The sequence below is a fragment of the Macaca nemestrina genome, chromosome 5, assembly GCF_043159975.1.
Source record: "Macaca nemestrina isolate mMacNem1 chromosome 5, mMacNem.hap1, whole genome shotgun sequence".
In the NCBI taxonomy this organism is placed as follows: domain Eukaryota; kingdom Metazoa; phylum Chordata; class Mammalia; order Primates; family Cercopithecidae; genus Macaca; species Macaca nemestrina.
In genome coordinates, this window is record NC_092129.1 from 69,897,226 (window position 1) to 69,914,682 (window position 17,457).

General features: G+C 44.6%; 1 protein-coding gene across 9 annotated transcripts in view; it reads left to right on the plus strand.

The window, feature by feature from the left end:
• The window catches only part of LOC105489034 (pleckstrin homology and RhoGEF domain containing G1), a 243,534-nt gene that overhangs the window by 203,068 nt on the left and 23,009 nt on the right, over positions 1-17,457 (plus strand). For all 9 annotated transcript variants that reach the window (XM_071096614.1, XM_071096610.1, XM_071096612.1 and 6 more), the window contains 5 exons: positions 2,601-2,732; positions 7,252-7,434; positions 7,528-7,623; positions 7,795-7,881; positions 16,257-16,290. In XM_071096614.1, coding sequence (XP_070952715.1) covers positions 2,601-2,732; positions 7,252-7,434; positions 7,528-7,623; positions 7,795-7,881; positions 16,257-16,290 — 532 coding nt within the window. The remainder of the gene's footprint in view (positions 1-2,600; positions 2,733-7,251; positions 7,435-7,527; positions 7,624-7,794; positions 7,882-16,256; positions 16,291-17,457) is intronic.

Below are 17,457 nucleotides of genomic sequence, written 5' to 3' on the forward strand. Positions count from 1 at the left end.
TTATTTTTATGATACATTAAAATCCCCTTTTTAAAGGAATTTTAATTCAGAGTTCCTCTCCACATCAACAGGCCTCCGGTTTACAGGTATCTCTTTTTAAGTGATTCCAAGTTTCTAACTTGGATAATTATTCCAGATTTGTTTGGTTCATATATATTTAAAATTTCAAGAACTTTGTCCATCTTTACTAGCAATTTCTTAACTTCGTCTGTTTGCCTGGGTGGCTTATCTTTGGAGAATCTTATGTTCCCTGAAGTCACATTGGGGATATTATTTTAATTTTTAAATTGATCCTTATGACCTCTTAGATTTAGTGGGATTTATTTGCGAAATCAGTGTCCAAATAACTCTTAAATAAGATTTGTCTCAGGACACATCTCTGCTGAATTCTGTTAATATAACGTCTAAGACGTGTGTGTCCCAAAAATCTCTAATGTGGTCTTCTAGACAGTGAGATGGCCGTTAATCGAAAGGAAAGTTTAAGATCTCAGTTAAGCGTGTGAGACAACGAGTCAAGATCCTTACAAAAAGTTAATTAACAGGAAAAACAGCCTTTATCCTGCATATTAAGGGCTGGCAATGAAGAAAAAAAAGTGGTTAGATTAATCCAAAACTGACTTCTGGTTGCTTTTGAAGTGTTTTCTGTTTTCATAGATGATTAGAGGGCTCCCTCTATGTCATTCACATCATTTCTTTCTTTTTTTTTTTTGAGATGGAGTTTCTCTCTTTTGCCAGATTAGAGTGCAGTGGCACAATCACAGCTCACTGCAACCTCTGCCTCCCAGGTTCAAGCGATTCTCCTGCCTCAGCTTCCCGAATAGCTGGGACTACAGGTGCGCACCACCACGCCCAGCTAATTTTTTGTATTTTTAGTAGAGATGGGGTTTCACCATATTGGCCAGGATGGTCTCGATCTCTTGACCTCATGATCTGCCTGCCTCGGCCTCTCAAAGTGCTGGGATTACAGAAGTGAGCCACCGCGCCCGGCCCATTCACGTCATTTCAAAGTTATGTAGCCATCCATGAAAATCCCCACAGAAATATCCTCTGTACCTCCCAGTCTGTTTACTGATGAGCACAATTGTCTCTCAGGCTAAAAGAAGAAATCATTATGTTTTTAAATTTGCCATTTAGGACCTTGTTAACAGCTGAGTCCAAGCATGGAAAGAAAATGTAAATTCTTATACAGTTTCTAGCTAGATGAAAAAGTTGAGTATTCAGTAAAAGTAAACAAAGATCTACATCGTTACTATAAAATAATGGGACTAATCTTCAAGTTGTACTATAACATTTAACCTCTACCTGTTAGCTGATTGTGTATGATAAATGTAACAAGAACGATCTAATTGATTAGTGTTTTCTTACTGTTTTAGGCACTAATATAGGATTACTGTTATTGTTGTTTTTAAGAAGGCAATAGTTTCAGTTTAATAAGCACTTATTTGCCACCCAGCTCTCTGCTGGGCACTGAGGAGAGATAAAGAATCAAAGGAACTCTATACAATAGTCTCTATCTTTAGACTGTTGAGGATCAAGGGACAAGTGTCTTATGTGCTCAAAAGAATTAGAACAAAGATCCTGTCCCTCTCTCATGTTCCTGGGATTGTGGGCCTCCAGTGGTAAGATGATTGCTAATGTAACATACTTCTGACCATCAGAGAATTGAGTGCTGAAACCATGAGATCCTTCTCAACACTCTGAAGGATTGTCTTTAGTCCACTTCATTTGGCCTTTAAAACCTTGTCTATAGGAAAATGTGCTAAAATGCCTACTTGCTATAGAGATCGTTTTGTAAAGATAGTTTTCACTATATTTTTGAGTCTGTTAAATATTAAGGTCCTGTGTGAAACATTTGCTTCCTAAATAAATAAGGGAAAAAATAAGTATGCGTTTTATCTTATAAGAGTGAGAACTATATTACTGAGAACTGTTTAACATTGGCCACCAGGAAGCTCAGAACTCTACAGCTATGAGATCAATTCCCACATCTGTTGTAATAACTGTAATATCACTGTGATACTCAGTGGGCTACATGCATGTTGTATTTTATCCTGTTTATCCTGGAATTCTATTCTACTTTTATCTTTCTTATCCTTTTTTTTTTTCTCCTTACCATTTTGTTGCAGATATTTCCAGCCTCAAAATCTTAAAGAATGATGGTAGTCTGTAAATATTTTATCAATTAATTAATTCTTTATTTATTTTAAGGCAGTCTTACTCTGTCACCCAGGCTGGAGTGCAGTGGCCCAATCTTGGCTCACTGCAACCTCTGTCTCCCAGGTTCAAGTGATTCTTCTGCTTCAGCCTCCCAAGTAGCTGGAACTACAGGCATGCGCCACCATGCCCAGCTTATTTTTGTATTTTTAGGAGAGACAGGGTTTCACCATGTTGGCCAGACTGGTCTCGAACTCCAGACCTCAGGTGATCCACCCATCTCGGCCTCCCGAAGTGCTGGGATTATAGGCGTGAGCCACCACACCCAGCTGGTAGTGTGTAAATAAATAAGTAAAAATAAAATATAAGGAACTAATCATAGAGGTGGCATTTGTTTCACTGGCTGTATGAAAAAAATGGGAAAAAATTGTTCTTTATTGTTTAAGGAAATAGAAAATCACCTTGATAAGGACACAGAAGGCTATGATGTGGTGCTTGATGCTATAGACACAATGCAGCGAGTCGCCTGGCACATCAATGACATGAAGCGGAAACATGAGCACGCGGTCCGGTTACAGGTGAGCCTGCGAGGTGTCGGTGCCCAGCAGGGTTGCAGGTGTACTGACTGACTGTTTTCCCAATAAAATATTAAGACTGCGCAAGTACTGCACTACACTCACGGTCTTCAGTGTAGTTCTCCCTGAAAAAAGTTCAGGCCATCAGTAATACTGACCATTGTCTAGTATGGCTATTTAAGAGAAAGTGACATTATAACTTTCTTTTTTTTTTTTTTTTTTCTGAGATGGAGTTTCGCTCTTGTTGCCCAGACTGGAGTGCAGTGGCACAATCTCAGCTCACCACAACCTCTGCCTCCAGCGTTCAAGCAATTACTCTGCCCCAGCCTCCTGAGTAGCTGAGATTACAGGCATGCCTGGCTTATTTTGTATTTTTAGTAGAGACGGGGTTTCTCCATGTTGGTCAGGCTGGTCTCGAACTCCTGACCTCAGGTGATCCACCCGCCTCAGCCTCCCAAAGTGCTGGGATTACAGGCATGAGCCACCAATTTTGTATTTTTAGTAGAGACGGAGTTTCTCCATGTTGGACAGGCTGGTCTCGAACGCCCGACCTCCGTTGATATGCCCACCTCAGCCTCCCAAAGTGCTAGGATTGCAGGCGTGAGCCACCACACCCAGCCAAAATTATAACTTTTAAGCTAATTGTTTGCTTATAGCCCCTTTGATGATCTAAGTTAAAATTTTGAGTCTCCTACTTCTATTAATTGCAAATTTAGTAATTCTTGTTTAAAGCAACTTTCCCTAAACTATATAAACACTTGTTAAGCCTTTATTCCTCTGCCACCAGTTCCTGCAAAATCATGAGGTGGTGCGTGGGTGGTCATAGGCAGGGGAGGCAGAGGAGGGGGAGCCAAGGCTGAACCAGCTCCTTTACCGTCACTTGGGACGTGACCCTCCAGCGTGTCATTTTAGTTTCCTTTTTTTGTTGTTTTTGGAGACGAAGTTTCACTCCTGTTGCCCAGGCTGGAATGCAGTGGCACAATCTCAGCTCAGTGCAACCTTCGGCTCCCGGGTTCAAGCGATCCTCCTGCCTCAGCCTCCTTAGTAGTTGGGATTACAGGGGCATACCACCACGCCCGGCTAATTTTCTGTTTTTAGTAAAGATGGGGTTTCACCAGGTTGACCAGGCTTATCTTGAACTCCTAACCTCTGATGATCCACCTGCCTCAGCCTCCCAAAGTGCTGGGATTACAGGCATGAGCCACCACGCCCTACAGTTTCCTCATTTTTAAAATAAGACAGAGAAGTTTGCTAAAGGCCTATCCAGCACAAACATTTTGAGCCCTAAATCTTAAGGAACTTTTGACAGATGTTGGGCCAATGATCATGCCCTGGGGACTTCAATAGATGCACTATGAAAAACAAAACAAGAGGCTGCATGGGCCCAGAGGCCAGTTCCAGGCTCCTGGCTATCCCTAGAGTGAGAGAGAAAAGCCCAAAGTGACTCCACGCTATACAGAGTGGCCTTGCCTAACTCGAGAAAAAGGATACCTTATTTGGCTCATAAGTCAGAACAAACTCTGTAGGCTTCAGGTATAAGCAGCCAGAGTGTGGTGTGATGTCATTGACTATCAAAACTCAGAGGAAGATGACATTCTAATCTTCCAGGCTGCTTTTTTTTTTTTTTTTTTTGGCAACGGCAACAAAAGTTTAATGCTTTATCATACAAGTGTTTTGCAGACATAATATCAGAATCCATTGAATACAGTCATCCCCCTGATCCACACTTTCACTTCCGGCAGTTTCATTTGCCTGTGGTCAACCAAGGTTAGAACATTTTAAATGAGGAGTGATGCTCACACCTGTAAGCCCTGCACTTTGGGAGGCCGAGGCAGGTGGATTTCTTGATGTCAGGAGTTCAAGTCCAGCCGGGCAACATGGTGAAACCCTGTCTCTACTAAAAATATAAAAGATTAGCTGGGCTTGGTGGCACATGCCTATAATCCCAGCTACTTGGGAGGCTGAGGCGGGAGAATTGCTTGAACCCAGGAGGTGGAGGTTGCAGTGAGCTGAGATCATGCCATTGCACTGCAGCCTGAGTGACAGAGCAAGACTCTGTCTCAAAAAAAAAAAAAAAGAAAAAAGAAAACTACAAAAAATTAGCCAGGCATGGTGGCACACACCTGTAACCCCAGCTACTTGGGAGGCTCGCTGGAACCCGGGACACAGGGTTGCAGTGAGCTGAGATCACATCACTGCACTCTAGCCTGGGAAACAGGGCAAGACTTCATCTCAAAAAAAAAAAAAATTTTTACATGGAAAATTCTGGAAATAAACAATCTGTAAATTTTAAATTCTGTACCATTTTGAGTAGCGTGATGGAATCTCACACTGCCCTTCTCCCTCCCACCTAGGACATGAATCACCCCTTTGTCCAATCACACTGCCTACGGCCACTCACCTGTTAGTCACTCAGTAGCTGGCTTGGTTATCAGATCGACTGTCTTGTTTTGCAATGCTTGTGTTCAAGTCAACCTTATTCTGCTTCATAATGCCCCCAAACGGAGCAGTGATGCTGACATATTGTTATAATTATTCTAATTTATTATCAGTTATTGTTGTTAATATCTTATGCCTAATTTATAAATTAAACTTTATCATAGGTATGTATTTGTAGGGAAAACATAGTGTATTTAGGGGTCGATACTATCCCCAGTTCCGAGAATCCATTGGGGGTCTTGGAACATATCCCCTGCAGATAAGGGGGACTACAGTATTCAGAAATGTCTAAATGGCTGGTTTTTCATACTCTGTGTAGTTGCTTGACATTCTGAAGTCATTACTGAATCAGACTCTGGCTCAAATTAATACTCCATTTCTGTTCATTCTGTTTTCAACCAGTAAAGTTTTTGTCATCTTGTGAGTTCCTTAATTAAATGGTGCTTGTGACTATTTTCATTTTTCAAAATAATAAAATCAACTTCCTTTAAAAACACTGATATTGATATACAATAAATTCCACAGAAAAGTCAAAGTCATGTTATTAGTTTATATTTATCAATTTCCATTAAAAGCACTAAAACAGGGAGTGGGGCAAGTGGGGGTGGTTAATGAATACAAAACTTTACTTAGAGACAATAAGATCTAGGCCAGATGCGGTGGCTGACACCTGTAATCCCAGCAGTTTAGGAGGCCAAGGCAGGCAGATCACCCAAGGTTGGGAGTTTGAGACCAGCCTGGCCAACATAGTGAAACCCCATATCTTCTAAAAATACCAAAATTAGCCAGGCATGGTAGTGGGTGCCTGTAATCCCAGCTACTTGAGAGGCTGAGGCAGGAGAATCACTTGAACCCAAGAGGCAGAGGTTGCAGTGAGCCAAGATTGCGCCACTGCACTCCAGCCTGGACAACAGAGCGAGACTCTGTCTCCAAAAAAAAAAAAAAAAAAAAATGTTGAATAAGATCTAGTATTTGATAGTTCAACAGGGGTATTATAGTCAACAATAACTTATAAAATAACTGAAAGTGTAATTGGAATGTTCATAACACAAAGAAATGATAAATGCTGGAGGTGATGGAGGCCCATTTACCCTGATGTGTTTATTATGCATTGTATGCCTGTCAAAATATCTCGTGTACCCCATAAATATATACACCTACTGTGAACCCATAAAATTTTTAAATTTTAACCAAAAAAATACTGAAACATAAGTTAGGGGCAAAGAAAGGTTCCTTTCCTTTCCCTGAGTAGGTAAATTTAAACTCAAGAAATTTCTGAGAAAATGACGTGGATGATTTATATAGGCTTTAGTTTTGAATTACTTATGTGTAGTATGAACTTTGGTATCTCGAAGAAAGTCTTCAAGTCAACAACTCTGAAGGGTTTTTTTCCCCAGAGAAGAGGGAATGAGAAAAATCAAGGGAAGGGGTTGGGTGCAGTGGCTCACGTCTGTAATCTTAGCACTTTCAGAGGTCCAGGTGGGCAGATCACTTGAGGTCAGGAGTTGAAGACCAGCCTGGCCAACATGGCAAAACCCCATCTCTACTAAAAATATTAAAAAATTTAGCCAGGCATGCTGATGGGCACCTGTAAACCCAGCTACTTAGGAGGCTGAGGCAGGAGAATCGCTTGAACCGGCGAGGTGGAGGTTGCAGTGAGCCCTGATTGCGCCACTTCCTTCCAGCCTGGGTGACAGAGTGAGACTTCGTCTCAAGGAAACAAAACAAAACAAAGAAAATCAAGTGAAGGAGGCCTATCTGAGAGGGTCCCATACTGGTGGCCCTGGACCTGGCTTTTGAAAGATGTAAGGGCTGCTGTGAGCCACAGCATGGCATGATGAAGGAATGGAAATAAGCAAGTAGCAGCTCATCAACTAACAGCCTGATTCACTTCTGTTAGCCCTTAAGTGACACCAACCTGTAAATGCAGATCCATGTCATAGACCATCAGATACCATGTAGATCGTTAGACCCTGTCAGGGACAATTTGTTACCATTCTTGAGGCTCAACAGCTGGGCCATCAAGCCCTTGGTGCCTGGCTTCTGCCTCCTGTTAAATGCCATGGCCCATTCCCTTTCTCAGGAGATACAGAGTTTGCTCACTAACTGGAAGGGGCCAGACCTGACCAGCTATGGGGAATTGGTGCTTGAGGGAACCTTCCGCATCCAGCGAGCCAAGAATGAGCGGACACTCTTCCTCTTCGACAAGCTGCTGCTCATCACAAAGAAGAGAGACGACACGTTTACATACAAAGCTCACATCCTGGTAGGTCTGCGCGCTGGCCACGAGCAGGGACTCAGATCCCCAGTTCCATTCCCTCCTGAGTGTGCCTCACCCTCTCTACTGTCTCTGCTCTAGTGTGGCAACCTCATGCTCGTGGAGGTGATTCCGAAGGAGCCGCTCAGCTTCAGCGTCTTCCACTACAAGAATCCCAAGCTGCAGCACACAGTCCAGGTAGCGGCCAGGCCCTGGCCTCTCCGCAAGGCCCCTTTGTGTAATGATGAGTGCTGTGTACCAGGCAGCTTTTTGAGAGGGTTCTGGCCGCATGGTCATTTCCCATCTCATCAGAGGGTCCTGTGGGTGGTGGTATCAAGTTGTCTGACTGTCTGCATCTCGTCTTGGCAGGCCAAATCCCAGCAAGACAAACGCCTCTGGGTTCTGCACCTAAAGAGACTGATTCTGGAGAATCATGCAGCCAAGATTCCAGCTAAGGTAGGACACTGAATAATGCACAGTGAAACAGGAGAGAGATAGGAGAGTCATTTGAACCTGGGTGGTGGAGGTTACTGTGAGCCGAGATCGCATCATTGCACTCTAGACTGGGTAACAGAATGAGACTGTCTCAAAAAAATACAAAGAGACTGGGTCAAAAAAAAAAAAAATGTTTAGAATTAGATTCTGGGAGTGACAACCATTAATCAGATCATCTAATTACTAATGAAGTCCCAGCAAGGCATCCTGATAGGATAAATGTTCAATTTCAAAATAAAAAGGTTGGCATGGTGGCTCATGCCTGTAATCCCAGCACTTTGGGAGGCTAAGGCAGGCGGAACACTTTAGCCTAGGAGTTCGAGACCAGCCTGGACAACAAAGTGAGACACCCGTCTCTACATAAAATATAAAAGTTCACCCCCAGCGTGATGGCACGCACCTGTAGTCCCAGCTACTCTGGGAGGCTGAGGTGGGAGGATCACCTGGGTCCAGGAGGTGGAGGTTGCAGTGAGTTGAGATTGCATCACTGTACTCCAGCCTGGGTGACACAGCAAGACTGTCTCAAAAAAAAAAAAAAGAAAGAAAATTGAGAGGTAGGAAATGTAGGAACTATGTCTCAGCTAAACCAGCCTTTAACATTGAAAAGATTCACATGGGGCCAGGCATGGTGGCTCACGCCTGTAATCCTAGCACTTTGGGAGACTAAGGTGGGCAGATCACCTGAGGTCAGGAGTTCAAGACCAGCCTGGGCAACATGGTGAATCCCCATCTCTACTAAAAATACAAAAACTAGCTGGGTGTGGTAGCACATGCCTGTAGTCCCAGCTACTCAAGAGGCTGAGGCAGGAGAATCACTTGAACCTAGGAGGCGGAGGTTGCAATGAGCTGAGATCTTGCCATTGCACTCCAGCCTGAGTGACATAGCAAGATCCCATCTCAAGGAAAAAAAAAAAAAGATTCACATGAGTCGCGGGCTCTGTGGAGTGGTGGTATTTTTCCTTTTGGGGCTTAGAAGAGGATGCCACGAACCATCTGCCAACCATGAAGACGTAACAGATGCTGTGGAAGAATAGAGTGTTCAGTTAAGTGGAGAGAGGAAGGAAAACATCTTTTACCTCGGTCTTAAAGGATGAGATTTTTTTTTTTTTTTTTTTTTTTTAGATAGGATCTTACTCTGTCGCCCAGGCTGGAGCGCAGTGGTGCAAACATGGCTCACTGCCGCCTTGACCTCCTGGGCTCAAGAGATCCCACCACCTCAGCCTCCCAGAGTAGCTGGGACCACAGGCGTGTGCCACCACGCCAAGCTAATTTTTGTATTTTTGGTAAAGAAAGGTGTGGGCTCATCATCTTGCCCAGGCTGGTTTCAAACTTCTGGGTTCAAGTGATCTGCCTGTCTCAGCCTTTCCAAAGTGTTGGGATGACAGGCATGAGCCACTGTTCCCAGTCTTAGTAATATTTTTATAAGTGGGAAAAAAAGGAATTAAGGAAACCAGACCTAGAGACCTGCATTAAAAAAAAAAAAAAAAAGAATGAATGCACTGTGTTCAGGGTGCACAGATGGTGCCGGGATGGGAGGACTGAGTTCTCAGGGGCTGAGGCAGGGGCTGGGGCAGGGAGGGGAAGGGCAGGAGCCCCTGGAGGGCTGTGGGCATGCACTCTGAGGAGTCTGGACACATTCGCACTGGGAAATTACTGCAGGCTTTGGAGGAAGGGGAGATGGCATGGTCGGTCCTGTGTTCTGAGAGTGTAACTTTGGGGACAGGGTGACAAATAAGTGGCAGGAGTGAGGTTGGAGGCTGGAGAAGATGGTAACCCACCACCATGGCCTAGAAAGGAGCTGAGCAGTGCTGCCGTGGAACCACAGCGACAGAGGGGACAAATGCAGAACGTGCCACTGAGGCAGAGGGCAGGATTTTGCCCACTGAGAGTCAAGGCTGAGTCGGGTTGAAGGAGAGCATGGTACTGTGGGTTCTGAGACAGACAGAAAGGGAGAGGAACCCGTGAGATGGGAGTGAGAGAGAGGAGCCCTCTGCTGTCACTGGCACCCGTGCTGCTGGGCAAGGTCAGCCACAGGTGGAAATTCAGGTCTTGGAATCTAAGGATCAGGAGACATTTGCTAGAGGCAGTAATTGAAGCCCTAGGTTTAAAAAGGTTTAAAAAGATGGCCCAAAAAAATATGCAAAGGAAAGACAAACCCTTGGGAATCCTAACATCTAAGTTATCCGCAAGCAGGTGGGGGGATTTGGAGAACAGCCAAAGAAAGATGGAAAGAGTAGCAGAGGAGGCAGGGAGGACGCCTGAGGAGGAGGCGCTGCGCTAACAGGAAAAAGCACATCTCAGAGACGGCGGGGAGACAGTCTCAAAGGCTGCTGAGGTCAAGGAGATTTAAACAGAAAAGCAAATTTTAGATTTGGCAACTAAGAGAAAAGGGAAAGGTCACAGTGGGTTGAAGAAAAAGGGGGATTAAGAAGAAACAGAATGCGTATAGACTTTTTTATATGTAAAGTTCACAAAAGGAAAATAAAAATGATAGTTTGGAGAGAGAGGCAAGAGCAAAGCAAGACTCCTTGCCTGGGTCGAATGCTGAGTCCAAGAGCGGATGGCACGGCAGGAGAAGGGAGATGGGAGAGGAGACAGTGGCTCACTTCCTGTTGGAAGGGAGCCTGGGGAGGTGGGAAGGGAGAGGATGGGACACAGAGGAATAGGGGCTTATCTTGGAAAGGGCCGGAAGCATCTCTCTTGAGCCAAGGGAGAAAAAGATGAAAGACAGAGGAGCTTTGAGGTAGACTTGGGGGAAGACAAAGCATTTGATTTCACTCATGCAGGTGATAAAGTCATCTGCTGGGTGAATGAAGCAGAGATCAGGGGTGTCTGAGGGAAAGTGGAAGGGATCAGAAGAACACTTGCTAAAGAAAATGGACCAGGCCTGGCGCGGTGACTGACACCTGTAATCCCAGCACTTTGGGAGGCTGAGGCGGACAGATCACGAGGTCAGGAGATCAAGACCATCCTGGCCAACACGGTGAAACCCCATCTATACTAAAAATACAAAACATTAGCCGGGCGTCATGGCGGGCGCCTGTAGTCCCAGCTACTCAGGAGGCTGAGGCAGGAGAATGGTGTGAACCCAGGTGGCGGAGCTTGCAGTGAGCCAAGATCGCGCCACTGCACTCCAGCCTCGGTGACAGAGTGAGACTCCGTCTCAAGAAAAAAAGAAAGAAAGAAAATGGACCAGTCACTAGAGATGACTAGAATGATCTGTGGAAGGCATCAAAGACCCAACTGAAGCTGGCCCCCATGAATCAGTGTGATGACGTCATTTCAAAATCTGCTCAGCAACTTGGAAACTATTGGTGCGTGTGGGTTCCTCCAGGTTGGGAACCGGCAGAGCTGGTAGGGGAAGGTTCCCAGGGCGGGGGTGGGGAGGGTGCCAGTGAGCACGAAGTTGCAGTAATTGGGCATGACATCAGGCTGAGTGGAGAGGAAAACCAGCTGGCAACAGAAGCATGGGGTGAGGGACTGCAGTATTGTCATAAAGCCTGGTTCAGCAGGACTTAATGTTGGAGAGAAGGAAATACACCAATCTGTGGTTGAAGAAGGGACTTTTGGAGTCCTGCCTTAGAGGTGGGGCGGTTTTGAGTATGATCAGGTTCTGGAGGTGGCTCTGATTCTGTGTTGCTGCTCTGGAGTGGAGGAAAGGTCATTAGAGATAAAGTGGTCAAGGAACTAGAGGGAGGGTGGTGGGTGGATTATTCACATGGATGGTGAAATGGTCCAAGCTGAGGCTGGGAGGAGTGAGGTGGAGCAGACAATGGGATGATGATTATGAAAATTGAACTGGGTGGAAAATAAGAAGGGCTGAGATTTCTGAGAAAGGGGACAGTCTGTTTTGTTCTCTGTGTATTTTGACAAGCATCTGAAGCTTGTTCTCAGGACTGCCAGCAATGATTTGGTCCTCAGGAAATGAATGTGCATAGGTGTGGACTGGGACCTAAGCATGAGTTTTCGATTCATCAGGGTGTTATGAGATGAAAGGGAGCTCATGCAGAGAGGGGCTGCATTTTCTTTATGATTAGTCATTTTGTTGCTGGCCTGCTGCCTTAGAACGCCCTTCTGAGCAATGGCAGAGCGTCTTTGATGGGCCCCACCTATTGTTTACCTGTCTAGTGGGAAAATCAAAATTGCTAACAAGATTCTGAAAGGCAGTTACAAAACGAGACCACCTTACATACCTGTCTTTCTCCACACTAGGTGTGTGTGTCCCAGGAAGTTCCCTTTAAGTACTGAAATGATTGATATAGTCAGTATAACATCATACTTTCTCCCCAGGTTGTCGATCCCTTCTATCTAAAAACATCTTTTCAGTTACAACTTATTGAGCATACACACTGTGCTGAGTACTTATATTCTTATTTCAGCCTCACCAAAATATGTTATGAGGTACTTCTTATTCTTCCCATTCTAGAAAAAATAAAAACAGAGGCGGAGAGACATTAAATAAACTGCCCAAGTTTGTATAACTAGTACATGACCAAGCCTGGATCCAAACCTGGGTCTGTCTGGCTCCAAGGAGCATCCTAACCACATTGTTCCCACTGGCAATAACAACACATTTTTCTCTTTTGTTTTGTTTTGAGACAGGGTCTCACTCTGTCACCCAGGCTGGAGTGCGGTGGCGCGGTCTCCATACAAGAAAAAGCACACTGCAACCTCCGCCTTCTGGGTTCAAGTATTCTTGTGCCTCAGCCACCTAAGTAGCTGGGACTACAGGTGCGCACCACCACACCTGGCTAATTTTTGTATTTTTATAGAGATGAGGTTTCACCATGTTGACCAGGCTGGTCTCGAACTCCTGGCCTCAAGTGATCCACCCGCCTCAGCCTCCCAAAGTGCTGGGATTACAGGCAGAAGCCACCATACCCAGCCTCAAACGCACGTGTTTAATATACTTTATTCACTATAATGTAATCATAATTTTCTATTTAAGCAGGATTATTATTAAAGTGAACTTTCCACATCTTTCCTTGAGATTATTTTCCTAAAGTTTTCAAAATGTATTTCTATTATTTCTATGAAATAAATGCATAGTGGGAAATTTTTAAAATCAAGAAATGTATCACCAGTCTAATAATATCAACACAGCTGTAGGAAACTCATTAGTTACAGCCTCCCAGCTGCCGTCCGTTCTTTTAATTCAATGATGGTCCTTGGCTGACACCTAGTGGAAAACCTGGAAACAGTACTTTAAAAATTAAATGTCAAGACTTAAAAAATACATTCTTGAAGTCAGCTCTACAGATACCAGGGAACTTCTTGGAAATAGCCATATTGCCCATTAGTGTATGTGGTAAATAAATTAAACCCTTCTCCAAATTAATTGAGAATAAAGATGAAGGTATTTTGCATTTTATATATTAGTATAGTTCTGTAATTGCACTTCCCAGAGACTAAGCTAACATTTGTGTTTGTAATTAATTTCAACTCATAATCTCAGACGCTGAATGTACAAGAGAGATAGCTATCAGTGTTACAAAAACTGAAGCATTTGTTTCCTCTAAGGTGACTCAGCCCCACGCTTTTTCACTAAATATGATCACCACTTAGCCGAAATATTTGTACTGTGATATCACAGATGGTAGCAAATTAGAGTAAAATTATTTTAAAAGTTATTTTTAGCGTAGTGTTTTCTAGGTTAAATTATGCTACCCTTAAAAAATGAAAATGACTTTAAAGAGGCAAGAAAGGCTACAATCCGCTAGGACAGTGGTCTTCAACCTTTTGGGCACCAGGGATTGGTTTTGTGGAAGACAATTTTCCCACAGACAGAGGCAGGGGAAGGCTTTTGGGATGATGAAAGCACATTACGTTTATTGCACACTTTATTTCTATTACTACATGGTAATATATAATGAAATAGTTATACAGCTCACCATAATGTAGAATCCAGTGGGAGCCCTGAGCTTGTTCTCCTGCAACTAGACGGTCCCATCTGGGGGTGATGGGGGACAGCGACACCCCAAGTGTGTTGCTTATGTACAGTCTGTTCTAATCTTATTTTGGTGGCTGTCACTGCAGAAAACCCTGCTTTACAAAGATAGGATGTTGGAAATGGAAGCAGGCTTTTGTGCTTTTGTGGCAATCTCAGGATATTCGCCTGGACTTTAGTCCAGAATGTATGGACATTGGAAGTTGTCTCAAAAATACTTTTTTCTTTTTTTTAAGATGCAGTCTCATTCTGTTGCCTAGGCTGGAGTGCAGTGGTGCTGCAACCTCTGCCCACCGGGTTCAAGCAATTCTCCTGCCTCAGCCTCCTGAGTAGCTGGGGTTACAGGCGCACACCACCATGCCCAGCTAATTTTTCGTATTTTTAGTAGAGATGGGGTTTCACCATGTTGATCAGGCTGGTCTTGAAATCCTGACCTCGTGATCTGCCTGCCTCAGCCTCCCAAAGTGCTGAGATCACAGGCATGAGATACCATGCCCGGCCTCGAACATACTTTTAAGGCCACCGGATGCAGCCGTACAATTGAAGTACATCAACTCACTTGCCACGATAAAGCCTGCCACCAGATGCAGCTTAATTGCCCCTTGTCACTCACTGACAGGGTTTTGATATGAATCTGCAAGCAATTGATTTATTATGATCTCTGAGCAGTCAAACCTCTCTGCTAACGTTAATCTACTCCCCAGTGCTAGCATCACTGCCTCAGCTCCACCTCAGATCATCAGGCATTAGATTCTTATAAGGAATGCTGCAACCTAGATCCCTCGCATGCATAATTCACAGTAGGGTTCACACTCCTATGAGTATCTAATGCTGCCACTGATCTGATAGGAGGCAGAGCTCAGGCTGTAATGCCAGCCTTGAGGAGCCGCTGTAAATCCAGATGCAGCTTCTCTCACTTGCCCACCACTCACCTCCTGCTGTACGGCCCGGTTCCTAACAGGCCATGAACTAGTACCAGTCTATGGCTCGGGGGTTGGGGACCCCTGCCTATGAGGGTGGGTGGGTGGAACTCACCAGTTGAGCTGATCATTGAATCCTAATGACTGTTCTGAAAGAGAGGCTCCATGATCCCACTGTCCAGTTGAGGAAGCACATTCTGGGATGGGAGAGCACCCACCTAGTGAAGTGCCTGAGCTGGGATCACAGACGTTGTCCTTCAGGGCTGTCCCACTCTGGGAGACTCTGGGGCACATAAAAGAGATGAGAGGTGCAGGGAGTTGGGGTAACAGAGAGACTTAACTCATAATAATCACATAGCATTCTGCAGGAGGAAAGACAACAATGAGAGGAAACTTCCAGCAGCCATTTTGCAATTAACTCAAAGTAGTTACACAGCCCTAGAGTCGTGGTGAGGGCTGGTGATAAAGATACCAGGCTCCATGCCTTGAGTTTTTGGGTCAGTAGGTCAGGGTTGGGTGGCAAGCATCTGCATTTTTTTTTTTTTTGCAATGGAGTCTTTTTTTTTTTTTTTTTTTTTTGAGACGGAGTCTAGCTCTGTTGCCCAGGCTGGAGTGCAGTGGCCGGATCTCAGCTCACTGCAAGCCCCGCCTCCCGGGTTCACGCCATTCTCCTGCCTCAGCCTCCCGAGTAGCTGGGAGTACAGGCACCCGCCACCTCGCCCGGCTAATTTTTTTTGTATTTTAGTAGAGACGGGGTTTCACCGTGTTAGCCAGGATGGTCTCGATCTCCTGAACTCGTGATCCGCCCGTCTCGGCCTCCCAAAGTGCTGGGATTACAGGCTTGAGCCACCGCGCCCGGCCTGCAATGGAGTCTTGCTCTGTCACCCAAGCTAGAGTGCAGTGGCATAATCTCGGTTCACTGCAACCTCCGCTTCCTGGGTTCAAGCAATTCTGCTGCCTCCACCTCCCAATTAGCTGGGACTACAGGTGCCCGCCACCTTGCCTGGCTAATATTTGTATTTTTAGTAGAGATGGAATTTGACCATATTGGCCAGGCTGGTCTTGAACTCCTGACCTTGTGATTGTGATCTGCCCGCCTTGGCCTCCCAAAGTGCTGGGATTACAGGTGCGAGCTACTGCGCCCAGCCGAGAATCTGCATTTTTAATAAATTGGCCAATGAGTGCTAATGATCAGCCGGGCTTAGGAACCAGCCTCCCTCCGTCCTCTTTCACAGGGTTGGTGGTGCAGTCTTAGCTCTGGTGCCTTGATGGTGTAGCAGCTATTGCCCACATGAGGGCGCTCATCTGCTTGAATTCCCTGAACTGTGTGTAAATGCTTAAAATAAATAGCGAGTTTTTAAACGTTTTTAAAACTCTATTTATTCAGGTGGGATAAGATCTGTGTTGAGATTTGGAGTTTAAAGAAAAACAAAGCAATTGGAATTACAGCCCCACTTTCTCTCTTTCAGGCCAAGCAAGCAATCCTTGAAATGGATGCCATTTGTAAGTTTTATTTCCTTAACACAATTTGAAATTTCATTGTCTATTTGTATCTATCACATTTTCTATCTTAAAGTTCATGAAGATGTCAATTGTTAGAAAATAATATCTTTCTATTCACTCTTTTCACAAATTGGTTGGACAGTATAATCCCTTCTTAGTTCATTGGCTTGTTTCTACATTGGTTCTCCCAGGTTTATCTGAGTCCCTTGATGGCTGGCCACAGTCTGGGTTTCTGCATCAACTAACAATGTCAGTTATGTCTCCAGGGTCAACTCTACCCCCACCCACCCCCAACCTCTACCACCACCAAAAACCAGGGCTTCACAATGCATTTCTCACTTCATCCCTAACAGAATATTGATTATCTGCAAGAATCTCAATCGCTTCATAGTATTGGTTTTCCTGATGCAGCAGAAAATTCTAAAATCACAACCACCCCACATATGTGAGTGTATTTCTAGGCTTACAAAAGCAGAAGAGAAGAAATATTCCAGGTTCTTCCTACTAAATAAGACCTTATTCAACAGCATTTATCACGTCTTTGTTATTTTTCAGATTAAATAGAATTAAAAGAGAAAACAATGGCTTTAAATGCAATCAGGTCTGCTGGACACTTGCACTGAAAACACTTCTACTTTTACTTAACCCTTTCATAATACCTTACTTTGCGGAATCAAGTACAAACGGTGATTCCCTTCCGTCCAGCCTGGCACTTGTTAACTCCCCAGGGGGAAAAGCAGCATCAGCAAAGTGGAAACAGGCGCAGTCCCACCATCGCTGCAGCTGAGGCTCCCATCTCCCATCCAACAGACCTGAGAAATGATGCCTGGAGCACCCCAGCAGAGTGCTAGGCTGTATTCTCTAGACCTCAACATTTCAGCCAGCAGAAATTGCCTTCAGATTTTTTTTATTTATTTATTTTTTATTATTTGTTTTTTGGCCGGGTGTGGTGGCTCAAGCTTGTCATCCCAGCTAACAGACTCCTACAAGTCCCAATGTAAACAAAAAGCCCTGAGATACATATGCAGCACCAATTGTGGGAGAAGGATCATATCCATGTCAGATGAAAAAGAATAAATCCATATAGGCCAGGCATGGTGGCTCACACCTGTAATCCCAGCACTTTGGGAGGCCGAGGCGGGTGGATAACCTGAGGTCAGGTCAGGA